Raw genomic sequence first — 21,459 nt, 5'->3', positions numbered from 1 at the left:
AGAAATCATCTGGGATGGATTTGGAGAAGCGACTGCCCCATGGTGCTTTAGCACCACCAACTGGCTGTATTTGGTATTAGACATTGCAGCCTTATTGCCATGTTGATCGATGCCAGGTGGAGATCTGAGGGATTCATCCACATGCAGTGAGAATGGTGGTAAGTAAACTATAGGCCTACTGTATGTACATTTACTAGAAGTGCAATTTGAGGCGTATACTATTTCCATTTTGTGTTATGTCAAATGTACATTTGTGTTTCAATCAATTAGCTCCATCACGCTTTAACTGCACAGAATAATAATTTGTTTATCCTCCTGTTAGGGAGTTAAATGTAAATGGTGACAACGTTGCAATGTACTGTTTGTATTCTGCTCCAGTGTTTGTATCATTTGTGTGAATAAACTCAACCTAATCCTAAAATTAAAAGTATGGTGCCACTCTCCACCATCTGTTCTCAAATCCCTGGCGTCCCCCCCTCCGCACACACACCCATGCTCACACCTACACACTCTCTCTCTCTCTCTCTCTCTCTCACACACACACACACACACACACACACACACTTTAGTAATCACACCAGGAAGAGGCACTGAAAGGAGCAGGCTCGTTTCACTGGTTTAGTGTTTAGGAGGATGCTTGTGCTTGTCAATGGATTTTCTAATGGTCTGAGATCACTGGGCAAGGCCTTCTATCTTGTATGTCTCCTACACTCTCTCCCTCTCAGCTTTCCTACTGTCTGTCTCTCCAACAATGTCTCACTCTCAGCTTTCCTACTGTCTGTCTCTCCAACAATGTCTCACTCTCAGCTTTCCTACTGTCTGTCTCTCCTACAATGTCTCACTCTCAGCTGTCCTACTGTCTGTCTCTCCTACAATATCTCACTTTCAGCTTTCCTACTGTCTCTCTCCTACAATGTCTCACTCTCGGCTTTCCTACTGTCTCTCTCCTACAATGTCTCACTCTCAGCTTTCCTACTGTCTCTCTCCTACAATGTCTCACTCTCAGCTTTTCTATACTGTCTCCTACATGACAAGGCATCATTGAGAACAATTTCATTCTCTTTACTATTACCACATAAAACTTACTGTGTGGGGAAATATAAAATGGTCATTCAACCCAGTTTTCATGCTACAAAAGAAAGCAACGAGAATTGTTTACCAAACTGATTATTAATGCAACAACAAAACAACAATTTATGAATAAACTCACTCTGAACTTTGAATATTTCATCATGTGCAAGGCACAACAAAAATCACTTCCAAACCAAGAGAGAGCCAGTATGAACTCAGGAGAACTGGCATAATTATTTAAAAAAGATGTCGGCCTACTGTAGCATCAATATGAAGTATGTTAAACATGAATACGTCCACATGATGGGTATGTACTGTACATATATATGTATATTGCACATTAATTAATATACATATGGAGCAATGTAATAATCTTATAGTTATGAAACAAGTACATAATAACTGTTATTTAATTATGATTGTACAAATATAATTAGTGTATAATAGAAAGTCAAGAACATTTATATTATTAATTATTATTTTTTCCCCCCAAAAGGATTATAAAAAAGTAATTGAAAAATACACGGCCCCTCACGCATTAGTATTAATTAGTATTAGTTGTTAATTAGTATTAGTTGGGTTTTTGACCTCAGAGCCCTGCACGGGGTGTAAGGCTGCAGGAGCTCAGAGAGGTACAGCAGGCCTAGCCCATTTAAAGACTTAAAAGCAAATTAAAGAACCTTCAAATCAATTTGAAAAATGGACAGGGAGCCAGTGAAGTGAGGCCAGGACAGGAGTCACAGGACTCCCGTCGTTTTGTGCCAGTGAGAAGGCGAGCCGCAGCGTTTTGGACCAGCTGAAGGCGCCTGAGAGAAAGAAGACTGCTCTAAACCGGTATACAGGGAATTAACAGTAATCTAATCTTGAGGAAATAAAAGGCATGACTGGCTGTTCCCAGTTGTTGTCGGGGAATGCATTAATTAGCGCAGTCATAATTTGTGTCCGTCAATTTCAATGAAGCTCGCAATAAGGCACCTTGTGACGCTACACCTCCTGAGCCTGTTTATCGAGGTCACAGCGCTACAAAAGCAGCGCTCGGCCAATCATACAAAACCACACACACACACACACACACACACACACACACACACACACACCGGGGGAACAGGATCCATTCCAGCCCGAGCCACAACTTTTATGCTTGCTTAGTGACATGCATTCATTACTTAGTAACATGCATTCATTACTTAGTAACATGCATTCATTACTTAGTGACATGCCTTCATTACATCGGTTATTCAGATAAGGCATTAACATTGACGTTAACATTCATAATTATCATGAGTAGGGATGCTCCGATCAGGGTTTTTGGGACAGTTCCCGATCACCGATTGGTTTTCTCATGATCAGCCGATACTGATCTTGTGTGTAAGGGTCAAGGGGAGAATGTTTAGGCCTGTCACAAAGATGAAAAATTATATTATACTATATATCTGATTGACATTTATACCACTTAAATGGTGTAAAAGATCAGTTTCTCCGATTAAATTGCCGATCACCGATTGGTGATTGGCCATATCGGCCAATATTCACTCCGATGGCCGATTATCAGAGCATCTCTAATCACGAGCCACCACTTTGTTCACCGATACTTGTAGCCTATTATGTCAGCGGGTGAACATACTATAAATAGGCGAAACTAGCCTGAGATCAAAGCACAATCAGTGTCATTGTGGAATGAGAGCTTTTCCTGGCTGATTTATAGCCAACTGTTTTGGTGCATGCCGTTTCAATAGAATATTCATGATCAGTGTTGGGCGGTAACAAGTTACTTTTAATATATTACTGTAATATTATTATTTTACCCAGTAACGAGTAGGCCTAGTTCTGACATCTGAATAGACTCCATATTTGGGCATGTCTGACAAATAACTCCATATATGGGCATAAAAGGGACACAGACATAACTAGAACTGCACTCTGTCGAGTGCCTACTTGCTTGTTGCACACTAGGCCTACTAGTCGACCGCTACAAACTGTCAAATCTCAGCTTCTCTGTGAAGGAACGTTTGAAATGTTGAATTATTACTGGTTTAGCTATTTGCTACCTACCTACTTTATGCATTTAAAAAAGTAGTATTATGAAGTATGGTATGGTTTTCTATCTATAAAAGAAATACAGTTTTATCGATTTAGAATAATTCTGGATCCCTTTTTAGTTTATCAAAGAAAAATAAATCATCGATATCTGATCTGTGATCATATCATTATGACCACAATAGATGCCAATTTAGATGTCAAAATATAAATCTTCAGCGGGGATAATAATGTCGACAATGAACTCTTTGTACTCATTATTTGCATACCATCTTTCTGTCTTCCTGAGGCCTAGGTCATTCTTGAGCCAGTAACATGCTGTACATTCATCGTGAATGGGTGAGGTGTTATAATGGCAGTACAGCTCAGAGTAGATGTTGTCATCAGATATATCATTGGTGACTACAGCTAGATTCTCCCTCACATCGGCAGTGGACGTCAGCATCTTAGCGCCGACAGTGCCGTGCCATGACTGATGCTTTACATCGGGATTGATTTTCATTTCTTTACCAATTTCAAAGAGTGCCCTGTCCTCTCTGGTGACCTTGTGGTGCCAGCTGCTCGTCAACACATTCCTCCTGAACACAATCCGGGCACCGCAGCGCCATGGAGAGGCAGGGGTCGTGGCCAATCGGATCATGCTGGACGTTGGGGCCAACATCTTTCCGTATTCCACGTTAGGGATACCGTGGTCCAGACTGGTTGGGTGGTGAATAGTGAGTGCAGTGTTGCCCATTCTAAAAATAAAGAGAGAGAGAGAGAGAGAGAGAACAGTTACGAGTCACGAGGGGATAAACATATCTGTACATATTTGTAGCACGCCATCTAGCATTGTCTACCTGGGTGTGTCCCTTTTATTATGCCCATAATGGACATCTCTGTAGCGGTCTGTCCATGTCCCTTTACGCAAAAAAAGGCCTTCGGCGACAGTGTGATATGAGTATGGCTTATTAGCCAGGCTATATAATTTGGGTCGGTCAAGTTGGTCATTCTACACAACTGGATCTCCATATATGGTGCTGTAGGGTGGTATTCCTTCCTTTGCGTAGTACTGGGAATGTGCGTGCAAAGTTTCACGCCATCAACACAAACTATCTATGTTAGGGAGAGACTAAGTAAGTAAGCCTGCCTTGCCGATCCATGATGTCATGAGGCCCAGCCGAGCCATGAGACTAGTGGAGAAGATAGATCCCACTGCATTTTATGTTTGGTTGCGCTTGGGTGTTGCAGATCTACAAGCTCACAATGCTTGTAAGATTGTAGATCTGCCATTTTCAGCACGCAACCAAAAAGTGTCAAATCAGGCAATATGACAGGCCTTTTTTTCTCCTTTGAAAACAAATCGCCTGTGGTTTCTGAGGCTACTTTGGGAGCAGTAACAAATTACAAATGTTCAGTAACCTTCCCAATTAACACAGATCTTTCAATACTATTCAAAACTTAGTAGTAGTAGAGTAGTAATTAGAGATTAATTTAATTGAATTAACCACAGATCCGACACAGGGGTAAGGGGTTGACACTATGGCAGGTAAATAAAATGTTGGGACATGTGGAGTTTGCTTTGGAGTTGCCCAAACTGCAAGTGCACATTTGAGTGAGGAGTCTTCTATAAACACAACACGAGATCCTGGCATGCAATACTATACTCAGTACTGTACTGAGTACAGTACTGAGTATAGTATTGCAGGCTACAGTGTACAGTGTACTCTAACGTAGTTGAAGTAGGACTCATCCCTGGGACCCATCTAAAAGACCACCCCTGGGTCCGGGGGCCAGTACATTGAAAACCTATTTACATCACTGCATTGCCATGTTCAAGAATCTAATGTGTAAACAATAGGCCTATATTTTATTTGAATTCTCATCTATTTTAGTTTTGCTCTATTTAAGGCTTGATGTCAGTGGACAGGATTGTAACTTCCGTGCTGCTGTGACATCAGTCAATTGAATCATTACCTTTCTTCTCGTGTTGTTGCCCGTATTACGCCTCTTCCGCCAGTCTTTGTTTATCTTATACTGTGTTAGAGAAGCATGGGGAAATAATAAAATTTAGCAGACGCTCTTAATCCAGAGCGATTTACATTAAGCACTAACAAAAAGCATGGCATACATCACAAGTAGTTATCAACAAACATGCGTAGGCTAAGAATGTAACAGTGGAGTATCTATATATGTAAACTATACATACTATACTATATTATATTATATTATATATTATACATGGCCATGGTGGAGTCTGAAAATGTGGGTTTTCAGACTACGGCGGAAGATTTGGAGTGAGGCTGCAGTTCTGTTTGTGATGGGAAGTGCATTCCATAGTTTTGGAACCAGAAGGGAGAAGAGTTTGGGACGTGTGGAGCGTTGTCCCGGTACTTCCAGCTTCCCTGCGTTGGCTGATCTGAGTGCGCGGGAGGGTTTGTAGGGTACGATCATACTTGTAAGATATGGGGGAGCCATGCCTTTGGTTGCTTTGAATGCCAGCATCAGAGTTTTGTACTCTGTGCGGGCAGCATCCGGGAGCCAATGGATGGAGTGGAGAAGGGGAGTGACATGTGAGAATTTTGGTTGGTTGAAGACTAAGCGAGCTGCGGCATTTTGGATCAATTGGAGAGGCTTAAGTGCACATGCTGCCGGTAGGCCAGTAAGGAGGGAGTTACAATAGTCAAGTTTTTACATGACTGATGTCTGGATGAGGAGCTGGGAGGAGTGTAAACCTACAGGATCGAGTGACAGCTGTGATGTGTTTTGAACGAGAGCTGATTGTCCAGGACAACACCAAGGTTCCTGGCTGTTGGGACAGTGGAAATAGTTAGGGCAGGACTTGGGTTCAGCTTGAGGTGGTTGGAAGACATCCACTGTGAGATGTCCCCAGACAAGACAAAGAGGTTCTGACAATGTATTCACTGAATTGTCCAAAGTATTCAAGACACATTTAAGTTGAACACCATATATGTATCCAACAGCAGGAAAATCAAACATTTCTACTAAAAAGGAGCAGATTTTGGTGGTGATAGCTGCCTTGAAATATTATGGGGGCAGCCCCACACACAAAGGTAAAGATCACAGCAAAATAATTAGAATAAAGCTGCAAATCAAACTCAAATATTGCACACCACATTAAAGCACTGCAGCAATCATTAGTGCAGTGAAAGCCCCAGCTCTATTTCTGAGCAGTAGCCTTAATTTAAGCTCCCCTTTTGGATGCTCTAGTAGTCTACGGTCTATAATCTATAGCAATGGTGAGGATTCTAAATGTAATACCATTAAATAAATAAAACTTAGCAGCATAAACAATACTAAAAGTAAAAACAGATATGAAAGAAACAGGGGCTGCACACTGTACAGTCACAAGAAATATACAATTAATAGGCCTATTTAATAACCTCAATATTTACGGACGTCACGTGGCGTCTGATGTCAGCCACCATATGATACACGCAAGCCGAGTGTAAAGAAATTGATAACCTATATTCAATAGTTAACAATATATTCAATATTTCACATACCCCGTTAACAAGCACTCCGGGGAAATGGAAACCCAGGGTGTTGAAACCCTTTCTTGGTTGTAGTGTTGTGCCTGTACAATAAACACATCAGCATTTAGTAAACAATCGTCACAAAATATTTGTGCCATAATTGTAGCGCAAGGCAAGCCTGTTTATTCCGGACCACACTCTTGGCAGGGCCATAGCACTGCGCGGACGATCCAACTTGCACTTCTATCAAAGACATAAGTACGAATGTAAAATGTAGGACAGTGGTGGATAAAGTAGTCAAATTATTCAAGTAAAAGTATCAATACTGTAATGCAGAACTACTCCGTTACAAGTAAAAGTCTGGAATTCAAAAAGTATTGACAATAAAATGTACTTAAGTACCAAAAGTACTCATTATGCAGAATGTCTCAAGTTTTCAAATGCATAAAAATATTTTGAAAATAGCAGATCTACAAGCTCACAATTGTAGATCATTGTGAGCTTGTAGATCTGCCATTTTCAAAAGGTCGAAATATATATACTAGGGCTGAAATGGTTAATGCATGCTTAGTAATAATCACAATCTACAAAGTAACTAGTAGCTCAAGTCTTCAAATAAATGTAGTGGTGTAAAAGTACACATGTTGGACCTGAAATGTAGTGGAGTAGAAGTAAAAGTATTGGAAAAAGAATTGAAAAAAGTACAAATACCTCAAAAATGTACTTAAGAAAATGTACTTAGCTACTTTCCATCACTGCCTAGGTCCACATTTTACATTAAAATGCCAGCAGAAAACAGTAGAAACATGGGCTTACCGTGACGCTGCGCACAGACACAAGCAGCCGTGGCCAGCCTTAATGAGGGAGTGCAGAGGAAGGACCCAGGGCAGTCTCACCAAACGGCCAGTCTAACTCAGGGGTAGGTTTTTGTTTTTCCTTGCAATTTAAATTCCAAAAAGTTAAATTAACTCCCTAAACAAATTACATCCTGCACATAATTCTACATTCACTCAAACTCCCTAACTCTGACTGGGCAGGGAGTCTGAGAGATAATAGGTGAGGCTGTTGCTCAGAGTCTACTGATCATTGCATCCTGGTGAAAATACAAAATAAAGGTTATTTATAGTCCAATACATTTATTAATAACATTTGTATGGCTTTCATTACCACTAGTACTTTTAACCCATTTAGGCCCGACGTCGAAAATAAAAAAAACGTTCGCTTTTTGGGTTTTAAAACTACAACTGCGTAGCCTGCGACTGTTAACAACCGAACCATCGTAGAAACAAACAAAACCCGACACACTGGCCTTTTGAGAAACGATTGTTTATTTACAGTTTTTCTTTTCTTTCTTCCCCCCCCCCTCCCCCCCCCCCACCCATCTCGAACAACAATACAAATTATTTCCAGAGTGAGAAGACGCCCGACAGATGGAGAATTCATTTGGAGCATGTGTTGAAGAGCAGCTGGAGATGAGAAACCCACTGTCTGTTACGGAGCCACTGTTCCAGTGATGGCAGCAGAGAGGGGGGAGTCCTGGGAGGAACATGTTACAGCGAAACACCGTCCGCCGTCACCTCCACCATGGCTTCTCTACATCTCTCTCTCTCTCTCTCTCTCTCTCCTCCCTCCGCTCAGTGACTCTCTCCTTTCTTCCCGACAACCTAGATGTGAAGAGAAAGATGGTGCGGATGTGAATTAGGCATGCAACAGTGAACCGTAATGGATGGGGATGTCCCGATCACGTTTTCTTTGCTCCCGATCCAATGGTTTTATTTTGAGACATACCGATACCGATCTTTCCTGATCCGATCTACACTTATGCCATGTCACAATAGCAAATATCCTAATGTATGTCACTCTAGTCTAGTCTGTTGTGTTGCCTTTCAATTATCGAAAGGCAAAATGTGACTATACTTTTATTAGAATGACTGTCATTGTGGGGTTTTTTTTCTTTCTATTAAAGCATGGAATCATAGCTAAATAATGATGTATTGGTTCATTAGAGTGAATACAGTTCTACAGCTTATAGAACTCTTAAAGAGTCTCTCTCATTCAGAGAGTACTACAGACACCTATGCCATCATGCATAGCGGGGTTGCATTTTCTTTCGTTTGTTGTCATCATAGGTGTCTTTCACTCCTCTGAGTGTATTACAGTTTTTAATTTTCACAATTGTTAACACACAAAAATCTAACATTTGGCACAAATTGCACAACCTTCACTTCATGTACCTAATCGCTCGACACAATTTGCACTACATCAAACTCCCTTATCTGCATTAGACTGACTTTCCTTCTCTACACTCTGATGTCAATTATACATTACCTTGATGTCAATTATACATTACCTTGTTGTCCAAACACTACACACAATGTTCAGTTGTTGCACACACTTATCACGTAAAATCTCAAAGCATCAACCTACAACACACAACTATTCAAATCTCTAAACATTCAGGTCTGGTGAGCAATTTGTTGGTAACACCTGACCACATAGATGACCCACAGTGAATCGACTACATTGTCATATGAGACAAATGAGCTTCCACTCAAGTGCGCGAGTGGTTCCAGGACCACCCGCATTTTTCTTCCAACACTGCTTGGACAGGGAGAACATTGCCTGTGATGTGGAGGCCCGCTGGCCAGACAGGAACCGGGGGCATGATGCCTAATACTGTAAATGACAGTATTGTTTGGGAAGGGGGCCCTTTTGAGCAGTTTGAGCAGGTTTGAGCAACACTTTTTCTTTGCTGTATATTTGTGTGGAGTTTTATGTTTGACTATGAAAAAGTAAGCCAACACTGAGTAATTTTACAAAAGGAGAAATGGGGAGTCCTGTACTGCCTCTACTGTCGAGGTAGCAGGCTTTAAGAATCTTGAGTAACCAAATACACTTCTCTCCAGACCTTCTGGTGTACCCATACACCTTCCTCCATCTCCAGTATGTCTGTTCCCAGTATTGTTTACCTCCCATTGTTGCCGTCGCTCTGTCGTTTTTGTCTCACTGTATACCTGTATTTTTTGTTGTTTTGTTTTTTTGTTTGTGAGTACTTGTAAATGTATGCGAAGTTGTTTGTGTGTAGGAGTGTATCATTTATACATCCTGTGAAAGTATGCAGCTGAGGTTGTGAAAAAAAAAAAAAGAAAAAAAAAGATCAGTTGTAAGAAAAATGTATACCTGTAATTCTGTGAAGTTGCCTAAACTGAAATAAAAACAAAGTTAAAAAAAAAAAAAAGGAGAAATGGCTCATTCTCCATAGTCATTGTCATTCGTGTGTGTTCCATTTCTATTATTGTGTTTTCAATTTTGCACTTCATTGTGCTGTGAATGCTTGGGAGTGTGCAGCAAATGCTTAGTTGTGTGTACTCAATGAATGGCATGTGTGTGTCATTTGAAAATATGGCTGTGTGTACCAAATGAAAACACGAGTTCCATTTTGGGAACAGTTAAAAGATTTAAGTCAGAATCAGGGTTTAGAATTTTGTGCGTTAGGTTTTTAGTTTTGTGTGTGCAGTTTTGAGAATGCCATTAGCTTGTGAAAAACGTGGGTTAACAATCGTGAAAAACTGTAACATACTCTACCAGTCGAATTGATTAAAAAAAAGGTTTTCTTCGTTACGAATAAGTTCTGATAATAATTGTAGCTTTAATATCAAGACAAGGGGTTCAATAAAAGGAATGACAAAAGTTAAGACACATACCCGTTTGAAGTCGTTCATATTGGTGGCCTGTACAGGAGTCCCTATGAACGTCAGGTACTTTATTTTTGTCGTCTCCTCATCACCCTGGTTGGATTTCACAAACATCTGAGGAGACAGAAAATAAACATACTGCTATGGTGAAAACTACATTACAGTGAAGACTTTATGGAGAATTGATATCTCTCTGTACGTCCAGAACTGACCCCAGACCAGCAGGGGAATGTGGTTAGTAGTGGGTATGTGAAGTGGGTACTTTTCTACCACTAGATGGCAACGTTAGACCATGGCGCCACCAAAGTCAAGTGTTATTTGTCAATGTATGAGTGTATATTCTGTTAACTAAAGATATGATAGTGAACGAAAACCTGAACTATGAATTAATAGCTACGTGTTGTCCGTTTCTGTGTTGTGTAATAACACCAATCACATCGATTGGAATAAGTTTGGCCACGCACAACCCTGGCAAAATAAAGGCCTGGCTGCAGTGGCTGGGGCTGTCAATTATATGACATTTATGGAGTGACTGATTATTTGCGTAGCCCTAAACATTAATGGAGGCTGGTGTGTGTGGTGGGCTGGTTAACTTGGGTTACCAAGTTAAGTCCGATCCCCCAATTGCGCTGGCTCGGCAGAGTTGGCATTCGAGCGTCACGTCTGGTAATTATCCTTAAACGAGGCGATTGCACATTCAGAAAAGAAAGAAAGACATAGGCCTACTGTAGGTTACAGTACCCAAGTTGGGAGGCTTCACTCTCCAGCAGTCTCCAATGTCTCTCCATGTCATGAAAATATTCCAGCACGGGCAGCGCTCGCCGCTCCCAAAATCCTATCGCATGTACAGTATGTGCTCATGCAAAGCACCATTTAAATGGCATCTAACTTTTTAATGATATAATGGAGTTCCTGAACAAGCCTCCCTCCTCGCCCACAAAGCGCTGCTCATCAGCAATGGTGAATGTAAAACCATGATGTAAATAAAATGCCTTGTGATAGGAGGCGCAGCAGCGTTTATGTAGCCTAATGTATTATAACATATATAACCAACCCGTGGCGTGCTCTGCCTGGATGCTCTGTGCTGCCTGTCAGCCTGGAAGCGTCACCCCGGGGAACTACCCATGGAGCTACCTGCTTCTTCTTCTTGTACGTGGGTGACTGGTCTATTTGGCAGCCCGTTACTGCCACCTAGCGACATTATAGCGTTTAGTGTAAAGGGTCAATAAAATATGAGAACGCAATGGGACTTTGCCATTTTATCTGGAGATGTCTAAAAGAGGCCATAGTCACCCACGCCTCCATATATGGTCACGCCTTGTGACATCACGCCTCCATATATGATCACGCTTCGTGACATCACACCTCCATATATGGTCACGTTTCATGACATCACCATATATGGCCATCTCCATATATGAAGATCACAACACTGATCTCATCTAACCCTTAGATCTCCATATATGGAGCTGACCTGTTCTGACATTCCATATGTTGATCCTTCCCACCTGTCCTTCCCGTTCTGACATTCCATATTATGTTGATCTGACCTCATCAAACCCTGTACACTCAAGACACACTCCATATGGCTAGTGCAAAATTAATTCCATATGTTGATCTGACCCCCCATGCTGGCGCTCGCCCAGCAATCTGCCGTCTGCCGTCACCCAGGCGGATGCGTGCACGCGACCTCAGGGCGTCTTACCGGTTTGTTGGTGTTGAGTCATGAAAGAAATGTATGGGAGTGAGTTCACCATTTGGCTTGGTCAGTGTGGTGGTCCTTTAACGCATTTTGACCTGAGATCAGATTCTAAAAATGTCTTCTACATCCTGACAGTTAAAAGCTATGTTTCTATGTCAGTCGTTCGATTTATTTTACAAAAATAAAAAGGGGTTCCCGCCCCAAAATGGGTTAAACACATGTTAGCTGCCCAGGACAACCTCAGTCTCACACAGTTTGTTACTGGGGAATGCCCAGTGCGATAAATGAAAACAGCACTGCGCTCAAGGCAGTCCTTACCGTGACACTCTGTACATTCTGGAACTTGACGTAGCGCAGTGGAATGAGACCGTCGTCTTTAAGGTCGTCCTCCGACAGGACCAGAGCTTGTGTGGCCTCGCTTCGCTCGGCATCGTCAAAGTCCATCGACCGAGGAAGGTTGATGAAAATCTTGACTATCTTAGGCGCCTGAGCTGGGGACAGAGAGAGAGAGAGAGAGAGCCAGAGGAAAGATAAATAATTTGTTATTGCATCCACTATCCAATTCAGATAAGAATGCTAACCTTGGTTAACGTCAACGATGAATGCCTGGATGATATCTTGCTTATCTCTTTTATTTATACCATTTGATCATAATTGTGCAGCTCGGCAGCAGAATTCAACTTACCAAGGTCTGGTGATTGCAGTTTCATAGAGAAGAGTTTTACAGGTTGGTTGAAGGCGATGGTTATCAGCAACTAGAACAGACAAAGTGGGACAATATTAAACATGTGGTTCAGTCCCAACATACATACATACAAGTGCAGTGGGTCAGGACACCATCTCTGGAGTCACAGACGTCTTCAGGTCAAACACACATTTCCATCTCTCTCCATCAACTACTGCACTATCCAAGACCTGGACAGCCTATACGGGCAGTTCAGAAGCCCGTCCACCAGTGACCACATCAGATTTTTTTTAAACAAGATTTTTAGAAAACAATATTTAGATTTCTATTATCGTGAGAACGATGGCTTCCATTATCGCATTGCAACTTTTCAGGAATAGAAAGCCTGCCGTTTCTATTAGCTTGGATACCCCATCGATGATGTCACTGGTGGAAGAGGTTTCTGAACTTCCCACAGGCCTCCCATGAGACACTGATCGAGTGGAAAGAAATTGTGGCATATAATCGTGAACATTAGTGAGGTCCAATTATATGAATGTAGTTTGAAAAGTGGTGAAGTGGCCCTTTAAAACAAGTTAAAATACGAATGGGAGTGTCTGTACTGTAGCCTCTACACAGGGCCACTGCTGTGTAGACTAGTGAATACTGTAGCAACATTCAAAGTATTGAAAGTATACAATTATACTGGTATTATCACTGTAGTAAGAGTTTGAGCCTGCACCGTAGCAGTCACAGCAGTACTACCAGTATTTAGCAGCTGTAGAGTACTTACTTGTTCATCGCAGTCAGATTCCAGATACGAGGATTCTTTGTTTAAACAGTTATCGAAACCACAGTCGTCACTCTCATTGAGACACTCACAGCCAGTTTTGTTGACAAACGGCATCAGGTCCATCTGGGAAAAAACAGATTAGAAACAAACTCAGTGTTTTTCTGCTATTTTATGGAAGATAGATATGGAAGTTGCAGGTATCGGATTAGGGAAGGGGGGGGGGGGGAATGTGAAGTGAGCAGTGGCTTTGGGGGGTTGTAATGACCCCTCCTTCCTGGCCTGCGCGCGTTAGCTAGCTGCGCAACAGTGACACTTTAGATCACCCAGTGGTATTGCCGTACTCAAGGGACATACACGTACATGCCTTTTTTTAAACCCTACCCATTTTAACCACATACTGTACATACATACATGGGGACACACAAAGCCTGTCTGTGTGGGAAGTGAACGTGATATTGTTTATTTATGTTGTTGGTGTCTTATAATCCCGTAAGGGATGGGTCTTAACGACAAGACACGAAAATAAAAATGCATTCATTCATTCACAAAGCCTGTCATTGGAGACTGTGTGCCACAGCTCAAAAATGGCGTCCACTTTTTTGGGCCTAAAAACAAGTAAAACAACATACATGACCAACACAGTCAGTGATGCCAGGCTGAAAACTTGAAAAGGTTTAAACTCACGTATCCCTTTGGAATGTCAGAGTCCTCGTTGTTCCCCGGGTCGTTCTCCACGTGCTGTTTGATCTTCTCCTCCAGTCCCGCGGCATCTGCCCCCTGGTACTGATCCACACGGACCCGGTTCCGGAAGAACAGGAAGGTGGGCGTGGCTGAGATGTTGTTGGCTGCTGCTGTTGCCTTGGAGACGAGGAGAAGATATGTTGCGATTCAAAAGAAGGACGTTAAGAACTAGCTAACTAACTAGCTGAACAATCATGGCACCAGCTGTGGTTCCCATTCCCATGTCGGACTCTGAACCATTGAAGTCCAAACGCTTATTACACCATACCAGACACCAATTGTCAACCACAATGTCTCGCAGTGCAGCATTTGCCAGATGCCATTATTCAGTGTGACTTATTAACTGCAATGTTGGAGAAAGTGCCATGAACATGTGTTATCACATCAAACCATCTAAATGACACTATAAAGTGGCTATGGCCGTTTTTAGCCCAAGAAGTGTTTTTTTGTGCAAAACGAATGCTTGGAATGGATTCAGAATCATGACAACCCCTATAGTTTGACATGTCACATGCTACAATGAAGCATAATGAAATTTAGAAAATCTTGCCATATATAGACAAATTCAGAAACGGGTCTCATGGTCGCAGCTTACGTATTTCCTGTAGGCGGAGCAGACATAGCTGCGGGGGTAAACGCGCACCTCTTTCTGTTTTATGAACACAATGCTGCTGTACTTTATACCTCATACTTTAAATGCTTAGTATGAGGTATAAAGTACAGCAGCATTGTGTTCATAAAACAGAAAGATTAGGTATTGGGTAAGACTGACGTTATGTACCTTTCGGGACCTTTCACTGCTTCTTCTCAACCATTAATCTATGGCTCTGGTCTCAGCCACCGCGGTGGATATTTTGACATATTCTTTTTATGTTGCCACTGCTGTTGGAGCAGCCATAAACTACACAGGTTCATCCCGATGTTCTGGGCATCTTTGTAATGTTAAAAGCAGGTAAAAGAGTAACGTTTGAGGCAGACTAACATCAGTCACTCTACAGTTCACTGTAGTAGAAGAGGTGCGGGTTTACCCCGCAGCTATGTCGGCTCCGCCTACAGGAAATACGTATAGGAGACCCGTTTCTGAATTTGTCTATAGCGGGTATGGTCACATATATCGCACTATTAAAAAAAATGCTCAATACCGACAGCCAGTCAGCAAGTGGATTCATGAATGTATATATATATATATATATATACCGTATATATATATATAGACAATATTTTAGGTCAATAAAAAAAACGATATACCAAATTTCCCACTTTAAACCAGCCTGTTGGACTAAAACCAGCAGTACTGTACTAGAGGCAGGGTTGGGAAGGTTACTTAAATATTGTTAAATCAGTGGTTCTCAAGTACCACCTCAGAAAATATTTGGCTCTCAAGTACCACCATTATGATTCATGTTCAAATGTAGTCCTATTCGGCTAGGCACAGGTTTGCACAATAGGCAAATTAATTTCTAATCATTATATTAATAATTCCTAATCATTATAATAAATATACAAATATAAATAATATATGTATACAGCCAAATGAAGACATGCTGTACAAATTAGTATAGGCCTATTGAGAAAAAAAAGAAAATGGCACTTTCACAACTATGTTCTCCCATGACAGAGTGCAGACACAGACAGACAGGCAGGCAGGCAGAGCACAGCTGGCAGACAGACAGGCAGGCAGAGCTGGCAGACAGACAGGCAGGCAGACAGACAGACAGACACACGCGCATGCGCACACACACACACACACACACACACACACACACACAAGCTTGCTAGCACAATTGTTATATGTGTGATTGAGTGAACCAGTTTGACTTCGCAATGCGCTCCCACAGCTGTAATTAATCGCGGACTGATTCAGTTGGCATCTAGAAATCAACGCTAAGCTTTGGATGTATATCGTTTGAAATGATCTTGATACAACCACCACACTGGTCAACACAGAAGCCGTTGAGGGTTGATTTCACCTGGCCTACGTATATGATTATATCCATGGAGTTATGGTTATCCCATTTTGGGCGGGAACCCCTCTTGGTGTTAGCATTATGTTATGCTTTAGCTATTGAAAAATAGCAGATCTACAAGCTCATAGCACGCCACCGAGTGGCACGCTACGAGCTTGTAGGTCTGCTATTTTTGAAAAATCGAAGAACGACTGACATAGAAACAACTTTTTCAGAAAACGGTCAGGATGAAGAAGACATTTTTAGAATCTGATCTCAGGTCAGAATGGGTTAAGTGACTGTCTGCATCATAGTGAGCAATGCATAGCCTACTGGTGTGCCATTTGAACAGTATCTATGGTATCATTCAACTCCCCGTCGGAATCTCACTACCCACGGCCACCCGTGTCCCCGCGTCCACAGAGGCTCCAGTCCACACACGCCGCCCCCTTCTTGTCCCCGTGGTTACAGAGCTGTCACTGGAGTGTCCGCTGGCTACAGATCACGCTATGAAATATAACTGACATAATATAAATATGGTATATGGGGACTGGAGACAGTGGAGAGTTACATTCTGACGGCGGGGGAAACCATTGGTGCTGCTGGGGGAGCGACGCGAGCGCGCTGCTCGTGTGCCCACAGTGTGCCCAGTGTGCCCACAGTGTGCCCAGTGTGCCCACAGTGTGCCCACAGTGTGCAGCGCATGCTGCATGGGCAGCAGCAGCGACACAGCGCACTGATGATCATTTATCATGCATAATCGACTCATTATTTTATTGTTTGGTGTTTTAACTTATTTGAAGCCCTAAGGCACGATTCATACTCCTATTTTAGAGCCGAATAAAAGTCGGTTCGGCTCTGTAGAGCCTACAATGTGACGTCATCGAGGTTCGGGGGGGCGGGTACCGTCCTAAAGTCGGCTCTTCGGTGCTACTGAAAATTTCTGACGAGCCGAAATCATTTCGGCACTACAGCGCCGAAACAACGGTAGAATAGGAGTATGAGTCGGCCCTAAGATTGATGAGGGGAAGGGGAGAATGTAACCAAGCCTGTAACCTCCGTTAATATAATCCAGATTACACATTTTAAAATGTACTCCAAGACGCTACAGTTACCGTTTTTTGTACTCTGATTACAGCATTACATCATGTAGTCCGTTACTTCCCAACCCTGACTAGAGGTGTCTGTTATGTGATGCCTAATACTCACTACACATTACATTATGACAGTGTGGTAGACAAGGAGTATAGGGGGTGAATGCATTTGTTATATAAATACCAACAACCGAAGCAACATTTATTCATATTCTGATCATGAGCAACACTTACCTGGCAAACATGGACATCTACTTCAAGAAAAACAACTTGCGGATACTTGTTGCTCAACATGTTGAATGCCGGGGCTATTCTGACACAAGGTCGACACCTGAGGAAAGAGTGTGTCACGGTCATTAACCTGATCACATTGACATTGATTGATTGATATAAATATGTATTAACAGTTTGCAGTACAGTACATTTCAAGCACAAACTCAATACAAAGACTGTTAACTGTGAGTGTTTACAAGAGGGTCCACCTTGTTCAATAAACAAGTTCATTCTCACAATACACTGTTCATTCTTATTACTACTAGATGGTAGACAGAATTGATTCTCACTAGACTAGACATTGTTCATTTTATCTAAGCACAGTTCATTCACACTTGACACTTTAACCCTGATTTATACTTAAAAGTTTAATATGCTGATGTCTCACACCGAAAATAGAACATCTACAAGCTCACAACCTATAGATTGGCTATTTTCAGCTCTGCCAGCTCTGTACCATACCATGGCAGGTTACAAAGGCTAAAGTGACAGCCTGAGTGCATTTCATTACCCACAAATGGGTAGAACTCACAATGATCCACAAATTAAAAGTTGTATATGCCTACAGATTCCAGACGCCCTGTCAGTGATTAATTGTGGACTTGTTTGTTATCATGCTGTTTTTGGTATCATACAACATACCTAGTAGTAGCTTTGGTCCATAGCTCAGAGCTAACCTAGTAGTAGACACAGTATATTTTCACTATATGTACCAGGAAATTTGCCTAACCGCCACGTTTGACTGTAGTTGGCAATTTTACCTACGCCACCACCAGCTACTTATAACCTTATGACATCATCACCGATATAAAGTCACGTTCAATTTGAATTTGATCCATCTCTCAGGAAGTAAAATTCAAAAGTTGCTGACGAATGATGGTGTCCATTGAATGTAACACATCACCACAGTCACTGGACAAACAACCTGATCTCCTGTAGAGATAATAACATCATAACATGATGACATTTATGTATCTCCCCAAGTTGGCAAACGATCCCAGAAAAGAAAAGCAAAGCCAACGAAACGAGCAAGTTATTGCTAAGTCATGGCAAGCAAAGGTTGCTTCCGCCGGCTAACGTTGGCGTGCTTAACTTGGCACGTAGAAAAACACTCGAAAAGAACAAAACGTGCAAAGTTAACTAACTCACATAGGCTACTACAGAGTCATTGTCTGAGCCACGCTGTTATCATGTACTACACGTCCTGTTGTTGTTGCTAGCAGTTAGCTGCTAATTATCACATTGTCACCAGCCGGCTAGCCTGCTCACGATTTGGTTACAATGAACCGGGTTTATGCTAAGCTAAGCTAATGCTAGCGGCGGGGCCTGGAAGAGATAGAGTGTGTGGCGGTTCGGCCGGGTCTTCTTACCCGGCCATGGTGAACTTGACTACGGCGAGCCTGGAGCCGGAGGCCGCCAGCTCCGGCTGGAAGTCCGCGTCCGTCCCAATGACCTTCACCCCGACCATGGTCCACTTCGCAGCTATATGTACTAGAGATGTTTATGTTTATGGGTGTCGTTTTGTTTATTACAACGTCTGTTTCACTTCAGTATGTGTCTACTCTCTGACTGACTGTGTGTAGCAACTTGCAGCAGCCTAGCTAGCGGGTTTGTGTCTGTTACTGACGTCATCCACGCCGGACCAATCACGTATCCTGTAGGGCGTGGTCTGAGGTTGTTTTGTTGTTTTGCATGTCCGGTCTTTAGAGATAACCAGCGGATACGGAATCGGTTTGCGTGAGTGCGTATGTGTGTGCAGGTGGAATTGACCGGATACAGTTTATTAGTAGGCGGCCTTTAGACCGGATGGCAGTTGTTCCAGAGAGAATGGAAACCAGATATTGCGAAAAGCCTGGTGACGCAAGGTTAGGCATAAAGGTAATTGTTTTGCCTTTGATATGGACATTCAGGCATCACACAGGTCATTTTCCTATGGTAATTTTACAGTCAAATCTATCTTCAATATTAACTATGAGAAGAATTTGGTGTTTTAGTGTCCCACCCCGCAACAATGTGAGCATGAATCCACACACACACGCGCGCGCGCGCACACACACACACACACACACACGCATTGAATTTCCAGCGCTTTTCGTTGACCAGCTTGGAATAATCTGCGAACACCATTATTGGGTGGTCATTCCAGATTCCAGTAGACCTTGCCCAGTTTGCGCGCAGCATCGGCGACCCGGGTCCGATCCTGGAACCTTAAGAACCTGGCGATGATGGTCCTAGCCCTGGACCAGGGCTACTCCCAGCCGTGGGTCTGCCCGGCTCTGCCGTCTCCAGCTCCATCTCCATTACGCACGGGCCCCATCCTGCGCATGTGCGCTCGTTGGAATTCCAAGGGCATGGGGAAGTCAACTTTCAGGATAGTTGCTATTTTGGCGTGTTTTGGTTGGCGAACGGTTGGCGAACGGTTTTTGCAATTTAGCATACAGTCAAAGAGATTCTATTTGATACAGTGCATGTACATACAGTCGTGGTGGTGGTGGAGACGAGAGGCACGGTGGTGGAAAATGTCTCATCAACGAGGTGAAATGTGTCAGATGATGGAGTCCGTGCGTCTGTCGATACATGAACACATGATGACGGTGGGAGAGGAGATTGTGTGTGTTTTAGTCAAACAGCGTGGTGTTGATTTACAGTGTCAGCTGAAGCTGACATGTTGAAGTTGAAGTTGACAGCTGAAGCTACATGTTTGATACAATATATACTTAACAATATCCATACCAATATTATATTATAGTCCGTCAGTGGCGTTTCTACAGGGGTGCCAATGCCCCCCAGTCCAGATTGGCCAGTAGTACCTACCAGTATTTGTTTTACAAATGTTAAATTTATAAGTTCTCCATGATTATTGTACATGTTCAAATTCATTGAATAGTTAATAAATACAAGGTAATATATGCATGCAGAAGACATTATAATGCTCAACATCTAAGTATTTCTTTGTTTGTTGTTTGTTTGTTTTTCAAGCATCACTTTAATAGCCTTAGGCGACTATTTGTTGTACATATAGGGGAGGGGGGGGGGTTGAAAAATGAAGTGCCCCCCCCCCCCCCTGCTGCTGCTGGACACGGCACTGTAGTCCGTATGTTGGATACAAAAGATTAAAACAAGGTAATATAAAACAATTTGTGAGGCACTCGGGTAGCGCAGTGGAAAAGTATCTGTTTGTTTACTGTATGTAAATGGATGATCATTTATTAGCTTCATCAATCACCATCCAGACATTTGGATCCGGCCTTACAGTGGCTTTCACCATTCAGACATTATGAATGTGATTAGATTATTCATTATTGTGTCATAGTGACAGTTTTCTCTCTCTCTCTCTCTCTCTCTCTCTCTCTCTCTCTCTCTCTCTCTCTCTCTCTCTCTCTCTCTCAGTATTGAATCAGTCAGTCTACAGTGTGGAAGGAATCTCAGCCAAGCGTCCAGATGGACAAACTGCTCAAACTGTTTTTTATTTCCACGGTAAGAAATGTTAAACTTGATTGCATTCATGTTGTTTTTAAAGGGCCAAATGTTGCCATATTAGCCTATAGTAGAATTTGAGAAACAGACATTTGTGAGGACAATTTTCCTGGTTGTTTTGTGGAGTGATTTGGAAAATATTCACGTAAGGATTAGATATTTTGCTATGCCTATATATGCATACCTAGTTGTGTTCGTCATTGTACAGTACAAGCTCTCGTCAATGCGTGTGTGTGTGTGTGTGTGTGTGTGCGCGCGTGCGTGCGTGTAGCTAGTGTGTGTGTCCTGCTGGCATGATCTGGACAACAGTGAGTTTGACTGCTGGCCTCTGGAAGACCCTGATGACCAGAACATGATCAACTGTGGAGGTACCTGTCTGTCTTTCTGTCGTCCGTCCGTCCGTCCGTCCGTCCTTCTGTCTGTCTGTCTGTCTGTCTGTCTGTGGGGGATCATGATGAACTGCGCTTATATTTCTGATCTAGCTTTGGAG

At 42.4% G+C, this 21,459-nt stretch overlaps 1 protein-coding gene and 1 long non-coding RNA gene across 3 annotated transcripts; both read right to left on the bottom strand.

Moving 5' to 3' along the window:
• Positions 1-2,674: 2,674 nt before the first annotated feature.
• Positions 2,675-6,743, bottom strand: LOC308309979. The gene is made up of 3 exons (XR_013963442.1): positions 6,615-6,743; positions 5,065-5,124; positions 2,675-3,845 (listed from the first exon to the last, which is right to left on the bottom strand). It is a non-coding gene; the product is annotated as an uncharacterized lncRNA (long non-coding RNA).
• A 1,221-nt stretch (positions 6,744-7,964) lies between these two features.
• Positions 7,965-19,099, bottom strand: txnl1 (thioredoxin-like 1). Of its 2 annotated transcripts, none has more exons than XM_080755806.1 (8): positions 18,863-19,099; positions 17,454-17,550; positions 14,123-14,296; positions 13,439-13,561; positions 12,667-12,736; positions 12,300-12,472; positions 10,289-10,393; positions 7,965-8,248 (listed from the first exon to the last, which is right to left on the bottom strand). In XM_080755806.1, exons 1-8 carry the CDS (start codon positions 18,958-18,960, stop codon positions 8,219-8,221), a joined length of 870 nt encoding a protein of 289 aa, XP_080611932.1. In that variant the 5' UTR covers positions 18,961-19,099; the 3' UTR covers positions 7,965-8,218. The 2 variants fall into 2 exon arrangements, with proteins under 2 accessions (XP_080611932.1, XP_080611933.1); XM_080755807.1 differs by lacking the exon at positions 18,863-19,099 and adding an exon at positions 18,642-18,678.
• Positions 19,100-21,459: the final 2,360 nt, after the last annotated feature.

The sequence above is a fragment of the Protomyctophum bolini genome (assembly GCF_963924005.1).
Source record: "Protomyctophum bolini genome assembly, chromosome: 22".
Lineage (NCBI taxonomy): Eukaryota > Metazoa > Chordata > Actinopteri > Myctophiformes > Myctophidae > Protomyctophum > Protomyctophum bolini.
Note: the sequence above shows the minus strand (reverse complement) of the source record. Positions and strands in the feature narration are given on the sequence as shown.